This window comes from Telopea speciosissima, chromosome 5, assembly GCF_018873765.1.
Source record: "Telopea speciosissima isolate NSW1024214 ecotype Mountain lineage chromosome 5, Tspe_v1, whole genome shotgun sequence".
Lineage (NCBI taxonomy): Eukaryota > Viridiplantae > Streptophyta > Magnoliopsida > Proteales > Proteaceae > Telopea > Telopea speciosissima.
Window position 1 is genome coordinate 13,064,373 of NC_057920.1, and position 18,544 is coordinate 13,082,916.

Here is an 18,544-nt window from a genome sequence, read left to right on the forward strand (position 1 = left end):
TCAAGTGGATCCCCTCTTTTCCCAGACAAACAACTTGAACTTATTTAGACAAAAATAGTTCTGGGAGCACCAAGACTAACTTACATATTGGCTAAAAGAGGATGTACATCATCAAGCGGGTTACCAAGTTAAAAGCTATGTTGAAGGATCAAAAGCAAGCTCCATCAGCAAAGTCTATCATCCACGGGATAGGCCTTCCAGTACTGGTGATGAATAATCACCCAAAAATCACGAGATGAGGATCCTTTCATCACTGGAAAGGTTCCATTTTTAATGGATTCTCATGTTCATCTACGTCTAAGTATGAGAGTGCCCCACAATAGAATATGTAATCTAAAATAAGACAACAACAACCAATGACCAAGAAGGTAGAAGAGTACATTGAATAATTAATCTTTAGCCAAAATCTGCCATAATTCAAAGAAGGAACATGAGCATGAAGTGGGCAACTTGCCAACTTGGAGAGAAATTGTCTCTTGCACATTTAAGGTCCTTCCATGCACTAGTTCTAAGAGTAGGTCAAATGGTACAACACAGGAGAACTTGTATTCCAGAGGTCAGATTTTACACATTTGTACTCACAGGATTAGTATGGCAGAGATGATCATTGCCCTCCAAGCACATTCATACTAAACCAAGGTATTTTACTGTTTTCTTGTTTTGGTACCCAACCAAGATATTCTACTCGCTTGATCACCCTTATATGAGAGTGAGGGGAAAAATATTTACATGTGAAAAAGAACATGGGATAGGAAAAAAAAAAAGAAAAAGAAAGGATTCAATCATGTTCCAATGGTCAGGATCTGTGGCCATATCTCCCTCCTGGAGTCATGGAAATTGAAAAAAGTTGATTTCTTTAATTCAATAAAAAAATTAAAACAGATGAATATTTGTGGATGATACTTCAATTAAAACCTAACTAGTAATTTTGTGTAAGAGGGTTCAATACTAACTGATATATTCCAAATTTCTATAATTCTAACTTAAATTGACTTCACTGCAGACAGAATCAACAAGTTCAGTGTCAAGCTCTCTGATTTTAATAGATTCACACACTGGACAACACAACATGAACCCATGAACTTTAAACCTGGGGACAATTGTCAGTTCCACAAGACAAAAACCAGGAAAAACTCAATGTCACCCACAGTAAACTATATATATTGCACTTGCTAAGTTTGAAAATGTAACTTGGCTAAAAGTTCCAAGCTGATTCTCACGCAGGCCTACACTGAGCATCACAGCATTTTATGTTAGTTTCATTATTGCCAATCTTCTCATCACAACTAATTGGCAGGAGAAATTTTCCTAAATTCAGGTCAGAATAAGACATTTAGTTTGAGTACTTATCAAGTAATACCTCAGACAATTTATCGCAAAGAAGATTCCTTCGATGTAATTCAGCAGCAAGAGTTGTAGACAGGAGACACATGCACTATAGAAAATTCCAATCACATTATATTAAGGCCATGGGTGTAAAGGTAAATGTACTATTCAAAGCAAAATCTTTAACCAAAAATTTCCTTGAAAAAGAAAACAATATTAGTTTCTATTAGAAAAGATTTTATGAAGAATAACGGTGAAAAGGGAACATATGTATTTATTTAACTATTGATGATTGTGGAATACAACTTCTCTCTCTCTCTCTCTCTGACTCTTGACACTTGAGGTGGATATCTCATACTAGTTCAATGACAAAAAATACAGTAGCAACAAAAAAACAGATAAGAGAATTACACTACAATAAGCAAAGATCAGAGTCGTATCTGCATAGCTTCCATTTCTTGGACCAGGAGAATTCCTTGTACTAACATAAGATTTTCCATCAAACTTCTGAAACTCAAACTCCCTGCAAAAATAGGTGTGAGAAAAATTCTAGATGAGGGTTGACAAAATCGCGTGAGATGATAGAAAGTGCCATAATGTTATACAAGAAAAATGTTTAAGTAATATTCTTCAGTTGGGTAAACACACAAAAAATCCACTGTTTCATTGAGTCCATCAAAAACAGAGTTTGATCTTTATCATTAGCTTACAGAGATCAAATTTTAGTGCAATGCTTGGTAATGCTAATGACTAATAATTCTAGGTAATGCTGCAACGGGACAGAAGCACATCAATCAGAAGATCAGCAAAGGAAATTACCCAATAAAGTGTAATGTTCTGTCCTTGTTCGAGCTTCCAAATTTAGGCTTTCACATAGTCCAGACCATCATGCTTCCTTTTCTTAGGCCTCGAAAACAAGCAGAATTGAGTCCAGTTCTTTTTTTGCTTGATTGGTTGTGCCTTGATATCCCTCCTCGCAATAAGTTCAATCATATATTCAATGACTGCCTGGAAACACAAAACTGTGGTCAGCCTTGAAATTAGCGAATACGCAAAACTGCTAGAAACTGAAATACCTGTGCACCCTTTTCTGCAATATGCCTAGGTGGCACTTCCAGAGGATTTTCTTCTGCACGAAGCACCCGTAACCGCAATAGCATCCCAAAAGAGTCTGGAAGGACCCGAATCTGATTATTGCTGATATCCAACTCTTCCAGCATCTCAAGGTTCCCAATGGATCGTGGTAGTGACTGTAGGTCAGCAAAATTGCTCCCTACATTCATCTTGACGAGTGTGGTCACAAAGCACAAGCTCTCCGGCACTGCTTCTAGCTCGTTGAAGCTAACATCAAGCTCCCTCAAGTTGGTTAGAGATGCCATTGTGGTAGGTAGTTGTCTGATATTATTATACCTAACAGAGAGAAGCTCAAGTGATGCAATCCTCCCTACAGCTTCTGGAATGGCTTTCAGCCGGTTATAGTCTGCTCTTAGCTCAACAAGGGATGCGCACTGGCTAATAGTATGTGGAATTTCTTCAATATTGTTTGTCTCAATGTTCAACTTCTTCAGGTTGACAAGGTTTCCAATTGACTCAGGGAGCAATGACAGTTGGTTTGAGCTCACATCGAGCTCCTCAAGACAGGATAATCTGCCGATTGCAGCAGGCAGAGATGGTAAACCATTCCCTCCCAAGTTTAGATAAACCAGGCTAAAGAGATCCCCAATGGATTCAGGTAGTTCAGTAATCTTGTTTGAGCGCAGGTCTAGTTTTGCCAACAAAGAAAGCCTTCCAATTGTGGCTGGTAAAGCAACAATCCGGTTCTCAGACAAATCGAGAGTGACTAAACCTGACAGCTTCCCTATCGAGTCTGGTAACCATTCTATCTGATCCATCAACTTGTTCTGGAGGTTGAGTTCCTTAGTACCTTTCTTTGAGGTGACCTCAATCAAATTGGCTAGTTTAATCAGACTCAACTTCTCACCATCTTGACCTACACTCCACAATACTTAAGGCATAAGAAAAACAGTCTAGAATACAGTATTTCCAGTAATAAACTAATAATCTAAATTCACTGCAATACATCCAAAGAACCAAATTGCACCCAGAATCCATGAAGTATTTCAAAAGAGAGATAACAGAAATGTCGGTATATTTAAAACATCATTTCTCCAGAAACTTGCTTCAAATAATTTAGAATACGAAAGGCTCATCACCGTTCCAGGGCATGGAAAAGATATAGGGAAAAAGGAACAGCGAGAAGAACCAAATTCATTCGGAAAGTTTACACTTACCAGAAGTAGATACAAATTTGATAGAAGAATCCGAAACATGGGTTCTAGATGGAACAGTTCGAACTCCATCGCTATAAAAGGATGCTTTTGCCGTCTTCAAATAACTATCATCTCTACTAAACATCTCAGAACTCCTTAGAGAGTCTTTCTCAGCGTAGAACCCAGACGAAGCCACTGAAGATTCGAGACCAGTAACAAAGGCAGAAGCACTGCTTGCAGAGAAACTGCTCGTAATTGCGGAAATTGAGCCGTTAGAACAGTCAGGCTGGTAATAATTGGAGGCAGAAGGAATGCATTTTGACGCTCTTTGGATGAATTCATCGAATAGCGCGTGGATGTTTTCGAGATCAAGCAATTGCACAGCTTCTCTCTTCTGTTCTTTACTCTGGAAAGAAACTAAATTCCTCTGCATCTCTTGCATCACAAAGAACAACTCATCTGGGATATTGGGGCCCTTCCTCTGCTTAGAAATTGTATCTATTCTGAACTGTTCTTCCTTCTCAACATTATAGATCAAGGCCTTCGCTGCTACAACCTCATCTATACCAGGCCTAGTGGGCAGGGATTTGTGGGTTCTCATGATCTCCTCCACAACCCCTTCAATGGATTGCACAGAGGAACCCATAATGCTTGATTCTTGAAGAACTCTGAATGGAACTTAAATAGAAGTAGAAAAAATAAAATAAAATATACTTCCACACGAAAAACAAGGAACCTAAGTAACCGATCAGAAAAGGAAAAACTCTACGTACTTTCTTAAAACCGCGGTTTCCCGATTAAAAAATTTCCTATAAATCTAAGCAAGTAATACCCAGCATTTATGAACTCGAAAAGAGATAATGAGGACGGAAAGAAGAGAATGGATAACTTGAATCACCTCCTACGGACTTCCTTTACCCAAATGCACTGTAAAACCAGAAACAGAGCAAAACCCATGGACGGATAAACTTCTGGGAAAAGCAAGAAAAGTCGAAATGACAAAAACAGAGGAAGAAAAGAGTTAAAATTCTTAGCCCTCTTCCATGAATTTTTGCATTTCTCACAGCAAAGAGAGACTGACTGACTATACAGAATCACACATGCGAAACACAGCTGCGAGGAGATTTCTGTGTTATTCCTGAAATTCTAGCTAATTCCAATGATCCATGCCCTGCAACTTCCGATTTCGGATATGGGTTCGTATTAATTTATTTGTTTTTTTGGATTACTAATTCTGTTTAAGTAATCCTTAAAATCTGTTTGAGGGTTTGATCTTTACAGAAACCGTAAAAACGAGTAAGGCACTAAGGCTAACAGGTTTTGGAGCAGTCTCATCTTTCGTCTCTCTCGGGTCGTCAGAGATCTTTTCTATTCAGAGAATGCCCTAATTTTTCATGAGAATAACAAAATTGCCATGAGACTGTGACAAAGCTGGTCCAGTTCCAGTACACGTTCTTGCGATCTGGAAGTCTAAAGCAGTTCTTCTAATGGACGGTTTTAGGTACCCAAAAGAAAAGGTCAAATGGTCAACATATCCCGACAAAGAAGAATATCCACGATTCGAGGAGATCATCGAAAAATAGAATTCTTTGGCATTTCCGTTATTTTGAGTATTATATGAGGGCATATCTGTCATCTTAACATTGGATTGGAATTGGGCTAGCGTATCCCGTGGATTAAGGGAGGAGGGTATTGTGATGGAACACGTGTCTCTTACAGGTAGATCATGTCCAAAGATTGGCCGGCAGTATCCAGCTGGCACTTTTATTGCTTGATAACTGATTTCAGTTTACCTCCCTCTCTCTCTCTCTTGTTTGGTAACTGATTTCAGTTTATCCCACTCACTCTCCCTCTCTCTCACCCAAAAAGTAAAATAAATAAAAATAATGGGGGTAGTTGTAAAATCTTCTCTTTGGGGGCAGGAATTAAAAACACAGAATCCATGTTTTAATCATACTTGAAAAACTGGGTTTTGATTGGGGCAAGTCGCCTGAACAGCGTCAAAATTTTGAAAAACTTGATCAAGAATCGTGTAAATTAGGATAGGATTTTAAAAAAATGATGAAATTAGGTCATAAATAGTCTTAGTCAGATAAGACTCGGTATTTTGCCTGAGTCATGACAAACTCAATGAGTTTAGTTATTTTTAAAAAAATCATAAAATCGATTCACGTGAAAACCTTAGTTGAGTAAAATAGTAAATCTTTATTCTAAAATAATAAAAAACACCCAAACTCCTCAATTCCCTTCTCTTTTTTCAATGGTATAAACTCAAAATGCTTTGATATGTGATTCTTTCAAATTTTTTTCTTGTTTTCCTAAATGTTCTGTTTTTTTTTTTTAATTTATTTTTATTAATTTATACATATTTATTACACTAAAAAAATAAGAAAGAACGTGACTCGCCTTGACCGGATTTGACAACGTCAAGGCATCAGGTTTTTTTGAAAGACGAGTCTAGTCAAAAAACCTGATTTTCCAACTATGGTTTTAATGCCCTCTAAGTAGAGCTGTAAATGGATAATCGAAAATCCGAATTCGATCTGCATTCGTATCCGTTTAGGGGCATCCGTATTCGATTAGAAATATCCGAAAAAAAATCCGAATACTCCGATAAAAATCCAAATCGGAATACTTAATTATAAAAAATTAAGTAAATAACGATTTTGAGGGTTTTTGAAGATTCAACAGGTTCTAAAATATGAGGAGAATAGAATCATGATCTAAAACTATGGATTGAGAGTGAATTGTATCCACTAGGGGGAGGAAGGTTCGGATTACATAAGGCAGAAGTGTAAACAGATGGTCGAAAATCCGAATTCGATCCGCATCCGAATCCATTTAAAAGTATTCGTATTCGATCAGAAAATATCCGAATCCGATTACATCCGATCTGTATCCAAACCGAATCCAATCCGTTTACAGGCCTACCTCTAAGGCCTTTTCCATACAAAATATTAGACTAGCTAGATCGGTTGAAATTAGGATTGACCAAGATCTAGATCGATCAGTATTGGGATCGGCCTTGGCCAATCCAATGATGATAGGGTGAGAATTTAACATACAACCTTTTCTTAGATTTAGGCCAGCACTCTATTGCATTGACAGCAACCACGATGCCAAGAGGCGCTTCTCTATTTGATCCCAATATAGATTTGCTATGAAATGTACTTTCCTCTTGTTTCATTTTCATCTTTAAAATAAGGAAAAAAAAAAAAAAAAGTTTTATCCAATGTTAACACAAAATTTAAAAAGTTAACCATAATCCAAGCACCACTTCACAATTTCTTTAGCTTTTTGAGGAAAAAAAATGTATAATTTTATTTAGGGAGGGGGTTAGTGGTTTGATAGACCAATCGAATGGGAAAATGGGGTATTTTGGAAATTTCATTTAATAGGAAAGTGTATTTATGCCTTCTTCATGGTAAGGATGTCAATTTGGAATTGAAATTGAAAACCAAAACCGGACCAAAATAAGCTAAATCAACCGAATGAAATTTGGTTCCATCTCAGTTATGAAATTTAGAAATCGAGTTCGGTTCGGTTATGATTCTAGCATAAAAAAACAAATTCTGAAACCAAAACCAAACCAAATTGGGATACTAGTATATTATAGTATATTAATATATTATAATATAATATTATACGACGTACCCAATGCACGAGGTTCCTGCCACTGCAAGGTTTGGTGAGGGTCATAATGTATGGAGCCTTATCCCTGCTTTCGCAGAAAATCTATTTCAATATTTGAACCCTTGACCACTTGGTCACAATGGAGCAACCTTTACCATTGCATCTTTTTTTTTCGGTTGAATTTACCATTGCATCTTTATTATATAATATTATAGTGTAATATATTATAGTATAGAGACTGGGTATAGGAGTTAGAATCGAACCATGTGAGAACCGATTTTCAAAGCCAAAACCAAAACCAAACCAAACAAATTCGATTTGAGTAATGAATTTCAGAATCAATTCTGTGCCGAATCACACCAACACTTTCCGAAACCGAACTTAATAATTGTTTCTGAACCGATTTGCTCGAGGGTGGATGACTCCAAACCACGGAGTGATGACTTTTGATTTAGGGGTGTGGAGGAGAAAAACCTTTATGCATGGAGACAATCTCAAGGTGAAAGGTAACTTCTACAAACTTAGCATTGCAACTCTTTACATAATTCAATTCAATCCAATAAATCTAAATTACATTTTTAACAAGATTTTCTTAAGGAATTTACCTTAAAGGAATACATCGAAGACTCTATGAAAGGTAATTATTTTTCTTGTATAGATTGATCACTTCGTCATGTAATTGTTAATTAAATAACGAATCTCTTTGGTATGTCACATATCAAATTTGATCAATAGTTTGTTTTAATTTTACAATCTATACGTATAGGGTTCAGGTCAAATTGAAATTGATTATTGGTTTTTACAAAAGCATTTTAACTCATACCAAAAAGAAAGCAAAATGAATAATTATTTTTAATACATTTAAGGAAAAAAGAACGTTGCCCTTGCGCTCAGACACAGGAGCGTGTAAAATTATCACCCTACCCCTAGTAAAATAAAAAATCTCATCCATATTGTTGCCAATACGCGTGCTCACATTGGCCCCTGCACTGATGCGGTGGCCACGCGACCATGCTGCAATCTCTTGCCCTACATTTAATTTACAGTGTGTCACACCTGCCTACTTGAGCTTTAATTGATTGTCATTATAAGCCATCTAATTGACACTACTTTTATTTATGATAAGTATTGTTTTATTTTTTAATGTGATTACAATAACTATTGTTGTTTTAGTTTTTTTGGTAAAATATTGTTGCTTTTTGTTGGTAGAATAACTAATTTTCATACTTGGTTTTCTCTAATTAGCCACTATTCTTGATTAAACTCTTCCTAGCTAGTCTTACCATCTATCAATCAATACATTCTTTTCCTACCTAATTATGCCTAACAGTCAAACCCCATTAAGCATTAGTAATACTTTAATTGCATTATAAATTATAATTTTTACAATAATTAAAGGCTATAGAATCACTCAAAAAGTATAATAGCTCCTTCCTTTCTTCAATTTTTTCAACTCTAATACCACTTGCAACATCCTAATCAGTTCCTCTCTTCCTATTTAAGATTGAACTACAAAATGAATAAAGAACCTTTATCACATACAAAGTGGTCCTATGCCCACATGGTTTTACTTGACAAATAATGCCAACACATGATGATCCTATAGCCCAAGTAGATCTAAGTCATCTTTTCCATTGATTTGTTCTACATATTCAATCATGGGATTTTTTTTGAGTAGAAAGAACTATGGGAATTGGTAGAGGGTGGACCTCGGTGCAAAAGTAAGGTTGCACCATTACAATTTAATTGTCACAAGTTCGAATCGAGAAACAGTCCCTCCATGAAGTGGGGGTAAAGTTGTGTACATAATGACCTTCTCCAAATCCCATAGTAGTGGGAGCCTTGTGCACTGGGTACGTCTTTTTTTAACTATAAAAATTGGTAGATCTTCAGACTGAAGCTAAAACCTCTTAGAAAAAAAAACAAACTTACTTAATAGAAGTTTTATTTATATATATATATATATATAAATATATTTTCTTAGAGTTCTTTCATGATGAATAAGAGTGATATTACTGTTTTTTCTGATTGGTGCTAGAATTTAGCCCACTAAGGTTGACCCACAAGGGGTCCACTAGGGATAGACCCATGGAGGAGTAGGATAATACTTACAAAGGACCAACACTTATTCCAGAAAGGACCTGACTTGCTGGAGACGATAGGGGAGGAGGGTTCTTGAACTCAAGATCAACATACCCCAGACACCACTACGACCAGTGGTCCGAATCATGTTTGGCCAAGACCGATTGAGTTTGTACAACAACAACAACAAACTCAGCCTTATCCCAACTTAATGGGTCGCTTACATGGATCCAAACAAAACTAAAAAACAAAATATGGAAAACATAGATTTAACACACACCCCCCCCCCCCCAAAAAAAAAAAGGGAAAAGAGAGCCGAAAAAGGAAAAGGATAGTAAGAGGAGGAAAGAGGCATAGTCCAACCCGTCAGGAAAATCTCAGTTAAATGGGGTCTGCGACATGGATCCTTGACCTCCAGCAGGCTCTGCCCGAGGTCATACTTGTAACAAGCCCTAACTTATACATGTCCTTCTCCACTACTTCTATGGTCATTTTAGGTCTGCCCCTAGCTCTTTTAGCTCCTTCAGGACCGATTGAGCTTGTGATTACTATTTTTTCTGATTGGTTTGAGTAGTTCTTATTAATTTCTTCTTCTTTTTGGTTTTCCACAACAAGGCACACAACCAAAGTTGGCAAGGAGCTTAGCATGCAAGAATTATTATCTTCAATGGTTATATTTCGTCTCCATTTACCTAACTTGTAAAGATTTCAGAAACAAAATTTCATGTGGAGCTGATGAGCGACATGAGCCAGATATGATCAGAGATACCTCCATTATATCACGTTTTGGCTTTGCAGTAAGAAGCATGGAGGGAAGAGAGCCTTCTCTTCATTATTGTTGCCATTCCATCCTGCAAGGGTCCCATTAACAACCCTCACTGTGGTAGTGTGGTGTAACAGTTCAGGCACAGATAGAAGAAGTAAACACAAATTGTATTAGTACATCATGCTCAAACTCCAAAATTATCAAGTTCTTGGTGGATTACTACTTTACTAAGTGAAATTATATGACTTCTTGTCAAATTTAGGATTCAATCATGGTTTTAGTGCATAGTATTGGGATCGGCATCGACACTGACACAGTGACACAGATACGAATTGATTGTATTGGGTTGGATCGGACACTTTTGCCCAATGGCGATTTTATAGAAGAAAAACGAAGAGAAAGAGAAGAACAAGCACCACAAGACAAGATTTATGTGGTTCACCCCCAAGAAGGAATGCTACATCCATGGCCGAGCGATAGAACGATTCCACTATTTCTGTGAAGCAAATACAAACCCTCACTCACACATCTCTCAAAGAGATTACAACATTATATTTAAAAAAAAAAACCCTAACATAAAAAGTATAAAATTGTCCCTAGAGACCCACCCGGTCTAGTTCGGACATGAACCAACATATGTCGAAATACATATCAAATCAAAGATCTCGACGAGCACTACAGGAGTCAATGCCCACAACGCTGGTGTATGCACTTTTTGACCATTCTGGTGCGATTCGAAGGCTAAACGGCCCGCCAAAGAATCACCACATCACTTTCTGGACTGAGATCAGGCTTCACCAATAACATATGATATCGGGTAGCTAGTAGGAATCGGTATCGGCCTATACGGCCAATACCGTTAACAAAGAAAAAACATATTGGATATTTCTCTTCAACACCTATAACAAAAGTTGTCTGATACAACCATGGTTCAAGTAAGCGGAATAGCAATGAAATTGGCCTCCATGGATCCCCCATTCCAATTTTGTAAGAATCGGCCTGAACCCTAAAATTCAAGTACGAATAGGCCGATTTCGATATGAGTCAACCGGAATTGGCTATTCTTCGAACCATGTATACAACTGTATATAGCCTCTACTAATGGTAGAATACAAATCACTTGTATTACATCAAAGTGTAAACATTTACACATGGGCCATGTTCCATGTTCTATGTATATGAATATAAAGACAAACATCTCTTATTGCAGTGCAACCCCATGAGGTGATTAGTGGATTTGTTCACTCTTATGGAAAATAAAGCTTTTGATCCACATATGTGTTTGATTCTAAAATGGATAGATAAATCAGGGCCCATATGTCTTGGGCCCAAGAACATGAGGAATATGGGTTTGGGACCTCCACAGGTTTACTTGTCTCTTGTTAAAGAGGATCATGCATGAATCCATCAATACATGTCTCCCACATAGTTAGATTAATTACAGAAACTAGAAAAAGTTGGCAAGATTGGATGGTTAATTTGTTTTCAAATTTTGGATAATTGGTTCATGTTTTGTCCACTTCTCACAAATTAGGTTAAAAAATTATTATTTCAGTCTTTGTCAAGATGAGTTTTTTTTTTTTATGGGCCTCATTTTAAGGCCCATATCAATGTTCATCCAATCAAACTGATCCTTGGATACCTATAGTGGTATTTCTCTCCAACATATAAGAAAATGTTTAATAAAAATCCATGAAATGGGTCTAATTAAGTTGGTCTCAGAGTTGAGACTACAGGTAAAATGAAGAGAGTTTCTTCTTCATGGTGTCAAATATGGGTTAATGTTTCCTATGTGGACCAAAGAAATAATTCATCCAAAAAAATGACACGTGGTAGATCAGATTGGACCCAAATGTCGTGGACAGGTAGATTTAAGATCCTCTGCTCGCATAACAAATTTTAGCCCAAATTTTAGGTGTCATTATACCTAGTGAAGCATAGCTCGCCTATTTTCCACTTGGCAGTATCTGAGTTAGTCCATGTGATAAGAGTACTAGACAATCATCTCATTGGTATAATTGTTTCTTAGAATTTGGTTGTTGAAATGTGTGTGGGATCCTCTATCACATGAACTAATCCATATACTATCATGTGGTAGATAGTGAAACGTTATACTTCACTAGCTAGGCATAGTGACGGGGAAGAAAACCCTAAATTCACAGATCACATTGTTACTATCCGGGGCTCAAAAACCTAGAATCGAAATCTAGATCGGTCCTAGCTGATTAGATTGGCCAGGATCGGTTTGGATTGGCCATGAAATCGGTATGTTCCAGACATCTAAGATTTTTCCATAAAGAATCAACCTGAGCTGGATCAGCAAGAATCAGGATCGGCTGCAAAATCGATTTATTCATTCCAAGCATCTAGGGTTGTCCCATGTAGAATCAAGGTGATCCAGATCAGTGGGAATCGGGATCGATATTAGGCTAAGTTTGGTACGTATTCTTGGAATGCATTTAGCTCGATTTTGCATTCTCGGATGATAAAAAATAGTTGTTTTTATCATTCAAGAAATTCAAGAATGCGAAAGTCAACTAGATTATATACCAAACACAGCCTCAAAAACTGCACTTTTTCTTCCCCTCATGTAGTCGTGGACTCATGGGATGTTTTGCCAAGGGGCAACCATTTCTTCCAAGCTGCTGTGCTAACCTAATACGAAAATGAGCATTGCTTCTTTGCGAGTGTGAAGTTCCTTAATTCACATTAATTACTTAAAAAGGAAACTCGTAAGCAATCTTAACAATTAGTTATGTTTTGAGTCAGGCCATCCGACCCAATTGTTTTGAATAACCACTATAGTTGAACTACTAGTATTGCTGTTAGGGCCATAGTTTGAGGTATCGGTCTCAAATCGGCTGATCCAGATCTGTATTGCCACAGGCCGATTCCGATACCTAGTCGATCCTGTATCGTGGAACAATATGAACCAAAGGTCAAAACTGTTAAAAAAACGATTTTTAAGGAAAATCAAGGCAAAACGTCCGATTCATTGAAATTATCCGAGAGACATGCATGTATAAAAAAATATTCAATGCAATATCAGGAACATTCAAATTCTTCTTATCGTAGTTTTATTTTACTTAGCTAAAAAGGTGTGAGGATTAAGGGTAAGAACGTCGAAAGCTGGCTTCTTCGGATCCATGTAGCCAACTCCATTTAGTTGGGATAAGGTTATGGTTCTTATTGTTGTTGTTGACGTCGAAAGCTGGCCCACATTGGTAGTCCAGTTAGAATCAACCAGTTAAAGCCCGTAGTCAGACTAACCAATTAGTAAATGGTCCGGTCCAAGTCTAGATCAATTAATTTTAGGGCAATCTTGGTGTATGGTTTGTAGCACGATAGATACCCGTAAAGATCGGTTAAATCCTATTAATATAACCATCAGCCGAATTAACTCGTTTATAGTTCAATTATCATCTGATTAACGTGAGCTAAATTATGGACCGGTACCTAATTGTAGAAAATAAATGTGTCTGCTTCATCTATGATGCCGGATTTACTAAATGGTGTGGTAACGATGCGAGGCCTTAAATTGGTAGGACCAATAAGATCCAGTGAAAACGACCAAGCCCACACAGGTTAACTTGTCTTAGGGTATTTCCGATATTACATAAGGTGACATCATGGTTTAAAAATCAAAATTGAATTGGGAGAATCAACTGATTCAGAACAACCTCTCTATGAAGCAGGGATAGGACTGCATACATTATGACCCTGCCCAAATCCCACATTGCCAGGGACCTTGTGCATTGGGTATATCCTCTTTTTAAAACTGTTTGAGGCACCAAATGAATGCTTGAACCTGGGGGTGGGGTTCTTCTGCAACGCGACAGGGAGTATAACTCACATCCAACGGCCCATAGTGCTTGGGCACGCAACTCAACACCCTGCTTGTGTGTTACAAATCATGTCGCGCTACAAGGACCCAAATCCTTTGAACCAGTCTGAAGATAATCCAACCGTGTAAGGAATAGCTGCCATCCAAAATATATTTTATTTTATCAAAGAAAAAAGGACGCTTGGAGTGAAGAGTCTGTTTTGCAAAGAACGATGCTTAAAGATTCAGTTTCCAGAAAATCATTTCACCTACTTTACTTGAAAGCAACACAAATGAAACAAAACTTATAAATAACCACACCCCTCTTCCTCTGCCTTCATCAATCTATTCTCTCTCTATTCCTCGAATTGAATCAAATCAAATCAAATTCAAGATGGGCTTCTCCTCATCCTCTAAGCTCTTCCTCCTCTTCCTCTCAACATCTTTCCTTATTTCTACTGCCTTTGCTCACGATTTTTCAATCGTGGGCTATTCATCAGAAGATCTGGGATCCATAGATAAGCTCATTGAGCTGTTCGAATCATGGATGTCGAAACACGGCAAGATTTATGAGAGCATTGAAGAGAAATTGAACAGATTTGAAATCTTCAAGGATAACTTGAAGCACATTGATGAGACAAATAAGAAGGTTACAAGCTATTGGCTTGGATTGAATGAGTTTGCAGACTTAACCCATGAAGAGTTCAAGGGAATGTATCTTGGTTTGAACACTGATTTGGGTATGCCCAGAAGGAGAGAATCCTCTGAAGAATTCAGGTATAGAGATGTGACTGATATCCCCAAATCTGTGGACTGGAGAAAGAAAGGTGCTGTCACTCAAGTCAAGAACCAAGGTGGTTGTGGTAAGTAATACCTTAAACTCTATTCCTTTATTCTTTCAGTCTTTTCTTCGAACAGATAGAGTACTAATTAGTGTTGTGTAGAAGTAGAAGTAGACGTTGAAGAAGTTTCATGTTGAAAAAAATGCAGGAAGTTGTTGGGCATTTTCCACGGTGGCTGCCGTTGAGGGCATAAATCAGATAGTGACCGGAAACCTGACATCATTGTCGGAGCAAGAGCTGATAGATTGCGACAAACCCAACAATAACGGGTGCAACGGAGGACTCATGGATTACGCATTCGCCTACATTGTCTCCAATGGTGGAATTCATATGGAGGAAGATTATCCCTACCTCATGGAGGAAGGCACATGTGAATTAGAGAAGAAGGTAAAAATAAAAGGGAGAGGGTTCTCTAATAAATAGTATAGGGAGCCCACCAATGAGGAGCGACGAAACGGTTTCATACATAAGGAGTAGAGAGGAATGTAAGGAGAAGTGAGATAGCGAGATTGGGTGCTATGTACCCTCCGAGATTAGCTCAGAGAAGAAAAATCTTCTCCTTTCCAATGCCTTCTCATATCTTGATCATGTGGGTCTTGCATTGATTCTCTCTCTCCTCTTAGATCATGTGAGCCCTCAATTAGATGAAACCCCCTATCCCGCACAATGATTGGTGTAGGGTTAGACATCACCCCCCCCCCCAAACCAAAAAAAGGAAAATAGATGCCTTCAAGACCAGTTGAGGCCCATTTATCTTGCAAATTTGTGAAAGAAAAAGAGCCCATTTACTAGTAATGGGCTTTTGATTGAGCCCAACTCTTTGGGTCTTTCCAGAATAAGAGTGGCCCAGATGGTCAACACGTAAGCCCATTGAGCTGGCCCAGGCAAATGTTGCCATGTGTAAAAATAATATGATGCCAAATGGCAAGCCCAAAGTTGGTATATATTGCGTAATTATTAATTTATGTAATTCAGGGAGATGTAGAGATGGTGACAATTAGTGGTTATGAAGATGTGCCTGAGAATGATGAAAAGAGCCTTTTGAAGGCACTGGCCCATCAGCCTCTCAGCGTTGCTATTGAGGCCTCTGGTAGAGATTTTCAATTTTACAGTGGGGTAAGCTTCTGTCTCTCTCTCTCTCTCTCTCTCTCATATCGTGTGATTCGTAGGGGGTATTTTGGTCATTTTGGCACCTTTTGTCTTGATTGTACTTTATTAGTATGACCGTGCAACGGAAAAAAAAAAATCCTCTACAATGCCTTGATCTTGCGGTGCATAATTCAAGCCTGAGAGTTCAACACATGCGACATCCAACAGTACCAAGCTCAAGAAAGAAGAAAAAAAAACACTGAGTCAATCGAGCTTGCACCATTGGATAAAGCATCTTTCATGTGTTGAGCTCTCAGACCCGCACTGCAAGCACTGCAGGATGAAGGAATTACAGAGGACTTTAATCCCCTCGTACATATAATCTCTTGCCTTAATTAATCATGATTATGTTTGGGTTACCATGCATTTACCAACAGGGAATTTTCAATGGGCACTGTGGAACCGAACTGGACCATGGAGTAGCAGCAGTTGGATATGGTTCGACAAAGAACCTGGATTATATCATCGTGAAGAACTCATGGGGACCGAAATGGGGAGAGAAAGGTTATATTCGGATGAAGAGAAACACAGGAAAACCTGAAGGAATTTGTGGAATCTATAAAATGGCTTCTTATCCTACCAAGAAGAAGTGATTGATTTTATAAACCCAAAAACCCTTTTGTGTTTTCCTTTTTTTACTGTATTGTTTTGGTTTGATGATGATGGTGTAATCTCGTGTTTGTTCCCAATAATACTAGTCAAAATCACGACTTCTCTACAATTCTTGTTTCTGAAATGGAGTTTGGTTTCGCTGCACGTATCAACAGGTGAACGTATATATGAGAGCCAACCACCGGTACTATTTTTACCATTTACAAGAGGAAGAGGGGTTTTTATGAAAACAAAATTAAAATGTGTTTGGCTTTGAGATATACGTTCATCTGTTGGTACATGCAGATGATCCATTCTATCTAAAATGCGTATGTGGTACATATAGATAAAATGATGTCATTCAAAGTGAAATTCCACAATAAGGTAGAAAAAAAAAGGGCCAAAAATGATCACTTAACTCCAGATTTCTTGAAGACTCTCCCACCACTAATCGATCTCAAACTTTCATTGAGATTGACGAAGCACAATCGAAAGTAACGTATACATGGGCATTCACTATCTTGTTTCAAAACAAATTACAAATATAGAAATAGAGGGAGAGAGTGAGAGTGTGTGTATCAAATATAAACCGAAACCGTTTATCGAAACCAAATTGAACCATTTTAATTGGAACTGTCAAACCATTTAATAAATGGTTCAGTTCTAATTTGAAAATATATAATCGTTTATTAAACGGTTTGATTAAATTTTAAACCGTTTAACCCTCTCTCATCAAAAATTCATGCCCCTAGAGAGAGAGAGAGACAGTTTTTTGTTGCTGCGGAAGGGAAGCCAAACCCTATCTGTGTTTGATGTTTCTCTCAACTTCAAAGTTTCGATTTGGAAGCGGGTTTCATGAAGGTAGATGTTACTTGCGCGGATCTAGATGGAGAGAAAATATAGAAAACATATAGAACAATAAGAATTGCATTGAAATGAAATAGATAAATGCTCTGGTAGTAGGTATTAGAGTGGAGCTATACACAAATGTAAAGCCTCCTATAATGGCTAACCTGATATTTTCAGCATAAGCACCACAGAGTGTTTTCTCTGAGTTGAAAGAAAATGCAGTGTACCTTGGAGGGACAGTTTACAGCAAAACATTTCATCGATGGCCAAGGCTGCTGCAAAAACACTAATGGCAGTTGCCCCTATTCCATTATTTACTGGAATTCCCTTCTCCAACTGGAGGGAAAGACCTGCCATATCGACGCAGTTCCACAATTCAGGATATTTGTTGACATTGCTACCAACACTCCCATCTTTGGGGGACAGTTACTGCCAAACATTTCTGAATCAATTGTAATGGTGTTTCTGTATCACATTTTCAAGCAAAAGATGAATAAAAGGCGAAAAAGATCAGTCATCTCCTAGACTGACTGTAGCTCATGTCTGATTTTCTATTATTGTTTAGATATAAAGGCCACAAGACTTCAATACATGTTCAAACTCTCACTTCTACAAGAGCAGTGTTAAAGGCTTACATGTGTAATAAATTGGATAAAAAGTAATGTTAACAATTAACTTGAAACTTCATTGTACTTGAAGACACAATCATAGAGCTTTCCACCTAAGAACTGAGCAACCTCTAGGTGCTTCACCTGCAAAAGAAAATAAAGTTAAAAGATTCATCAAAAATAAGTAAAGGAAAGGGGAAGGGGGGACAAAATGAAATCCACATATGAGGAAAACAAATTATAACGAGGAAGTCATGTTATTCATCTAAAAAATAATGATGTCATGTTTGTGCCAGTAAGTAACAATTTTCTAGAAATTCCACAAGGGAGCAGACATAGCAAAAATGAGTTCCATGTTTAAAAAAAAGAATTACCATTCCAATCTTGAGAGAATCACATTTAAATTGAGCATAAAGGTTTGTTTCTATCCCACGTCCCTGCATAGCATACAGAAGTAAGAATTGCATTACATAACATTGAGGAAACAAACCGATTAACAATGATTCAGAAGTTAAACTCAATCCAGCCATGTGCTTTTGCACTGGTTCATGATTTAAGGATCACAGCCTTGACTTTATTTCTTCTTCTAGTTATTGATCATTATC

The 18,544-nt window shown here is 37.6% G+C and overlaps 3 protein-coding genes across 5 annotated transcripts in view; 1 reads left to right on the forward strand and 2 right to left on the reverse strand.

The window, feature by feature from the left end:
• Positions 1 to 1,468: 1,468 nt before the first annotated feature.
• Positions 1,469 to 4,353, reverse strand: LOC122661331 (plant intracellular Ras-group-related LRR protein 4-like). The gene is made up of 4 exons (XM_043856691.1): positions 3,618 to 4,353; positions 2,403 to 3,316; positions 2,146 to 2,334; positions 1,469 to 1,849 (listed from the first exon to the last, which is right to left on the reverse strand). The coding sequence occupies exons 1-3, from the start codon at positions 4,240 to 4,242 to the stop codon at positions 2,188 to 2,190; spliced, it is 1,686 nt and encodes a 561-aa protein (XP_043712626.1). The 5' UTR covers positions 4,243 to 4,353; the 3' UTR covers positions 1,469 to 1,849; positions 2,146 to 2,187.
• A 9,926-nt stretch (positions 4,354 to 14,279) lies between these two features.
• On the forward strand, positions 14,280 to 16,536 carry LOC122662576 (cysteine protease XCP1-like). Of its 2 annotated transcripts, none has more exons than XM_043858242.1 (4): positions 14,280 to 14,763; positions 14,891 to 15,135; positions 15,724 to 15,858; positions 16,269 to 16,536. In XM_043858242.1, the coding sequence occupies exons 1-4, from the start codon at positions 14,295 to 14,297 to the stop codon at positions 16,482 to 16,484; spliced, it is 1,065 nt and encodes a 354-aa protein (XP_043714177.1). In that variant the 5' UTR covers positions 14,280 to 14,294; the 3' UTR covers positions 16,485 to 16,536. The 2 variants fall into 2 exon arrangements, with proteins under 2 accessions (XP_043714177.1, XP_043714176.1); XM_043858241.1 differs by having other exon boundaries at positions 14,891 to 15,129; positions 15,718 to 15,858.
• A 1,319-nt stretch (positions 16,537 to 17,855) lies between these two features.
• LOC122661999 (damage-control phosphatase At2g17340-like) overlaps positions 17,856 to 18,544 on the reverse strand; it is a 34,914-nt gene continuing 34,225 nt past the window's right edge. For both annotated transcript variants that reach the window (XM_043857531.1, XM_043857533.1), the window contains exons 11-12: positions 18,314 to 18,376; positions 17,856 to 18,083 (exon numbers count right to left, since the gene is read on the reverse strand). In XM_043857531.1, coding sequence (XP_043713466.1) covers positions 18,003 to 18,083; positions 18,314 to 18,376 — 144 coding nt within the window. In that variant the 3' untranslated portion in view covers positions 17,856 to 18,002. The remainder of the gene's footprint in view (positions 18,084 to 18,313; positions 18,377 to 18,544) is intronic.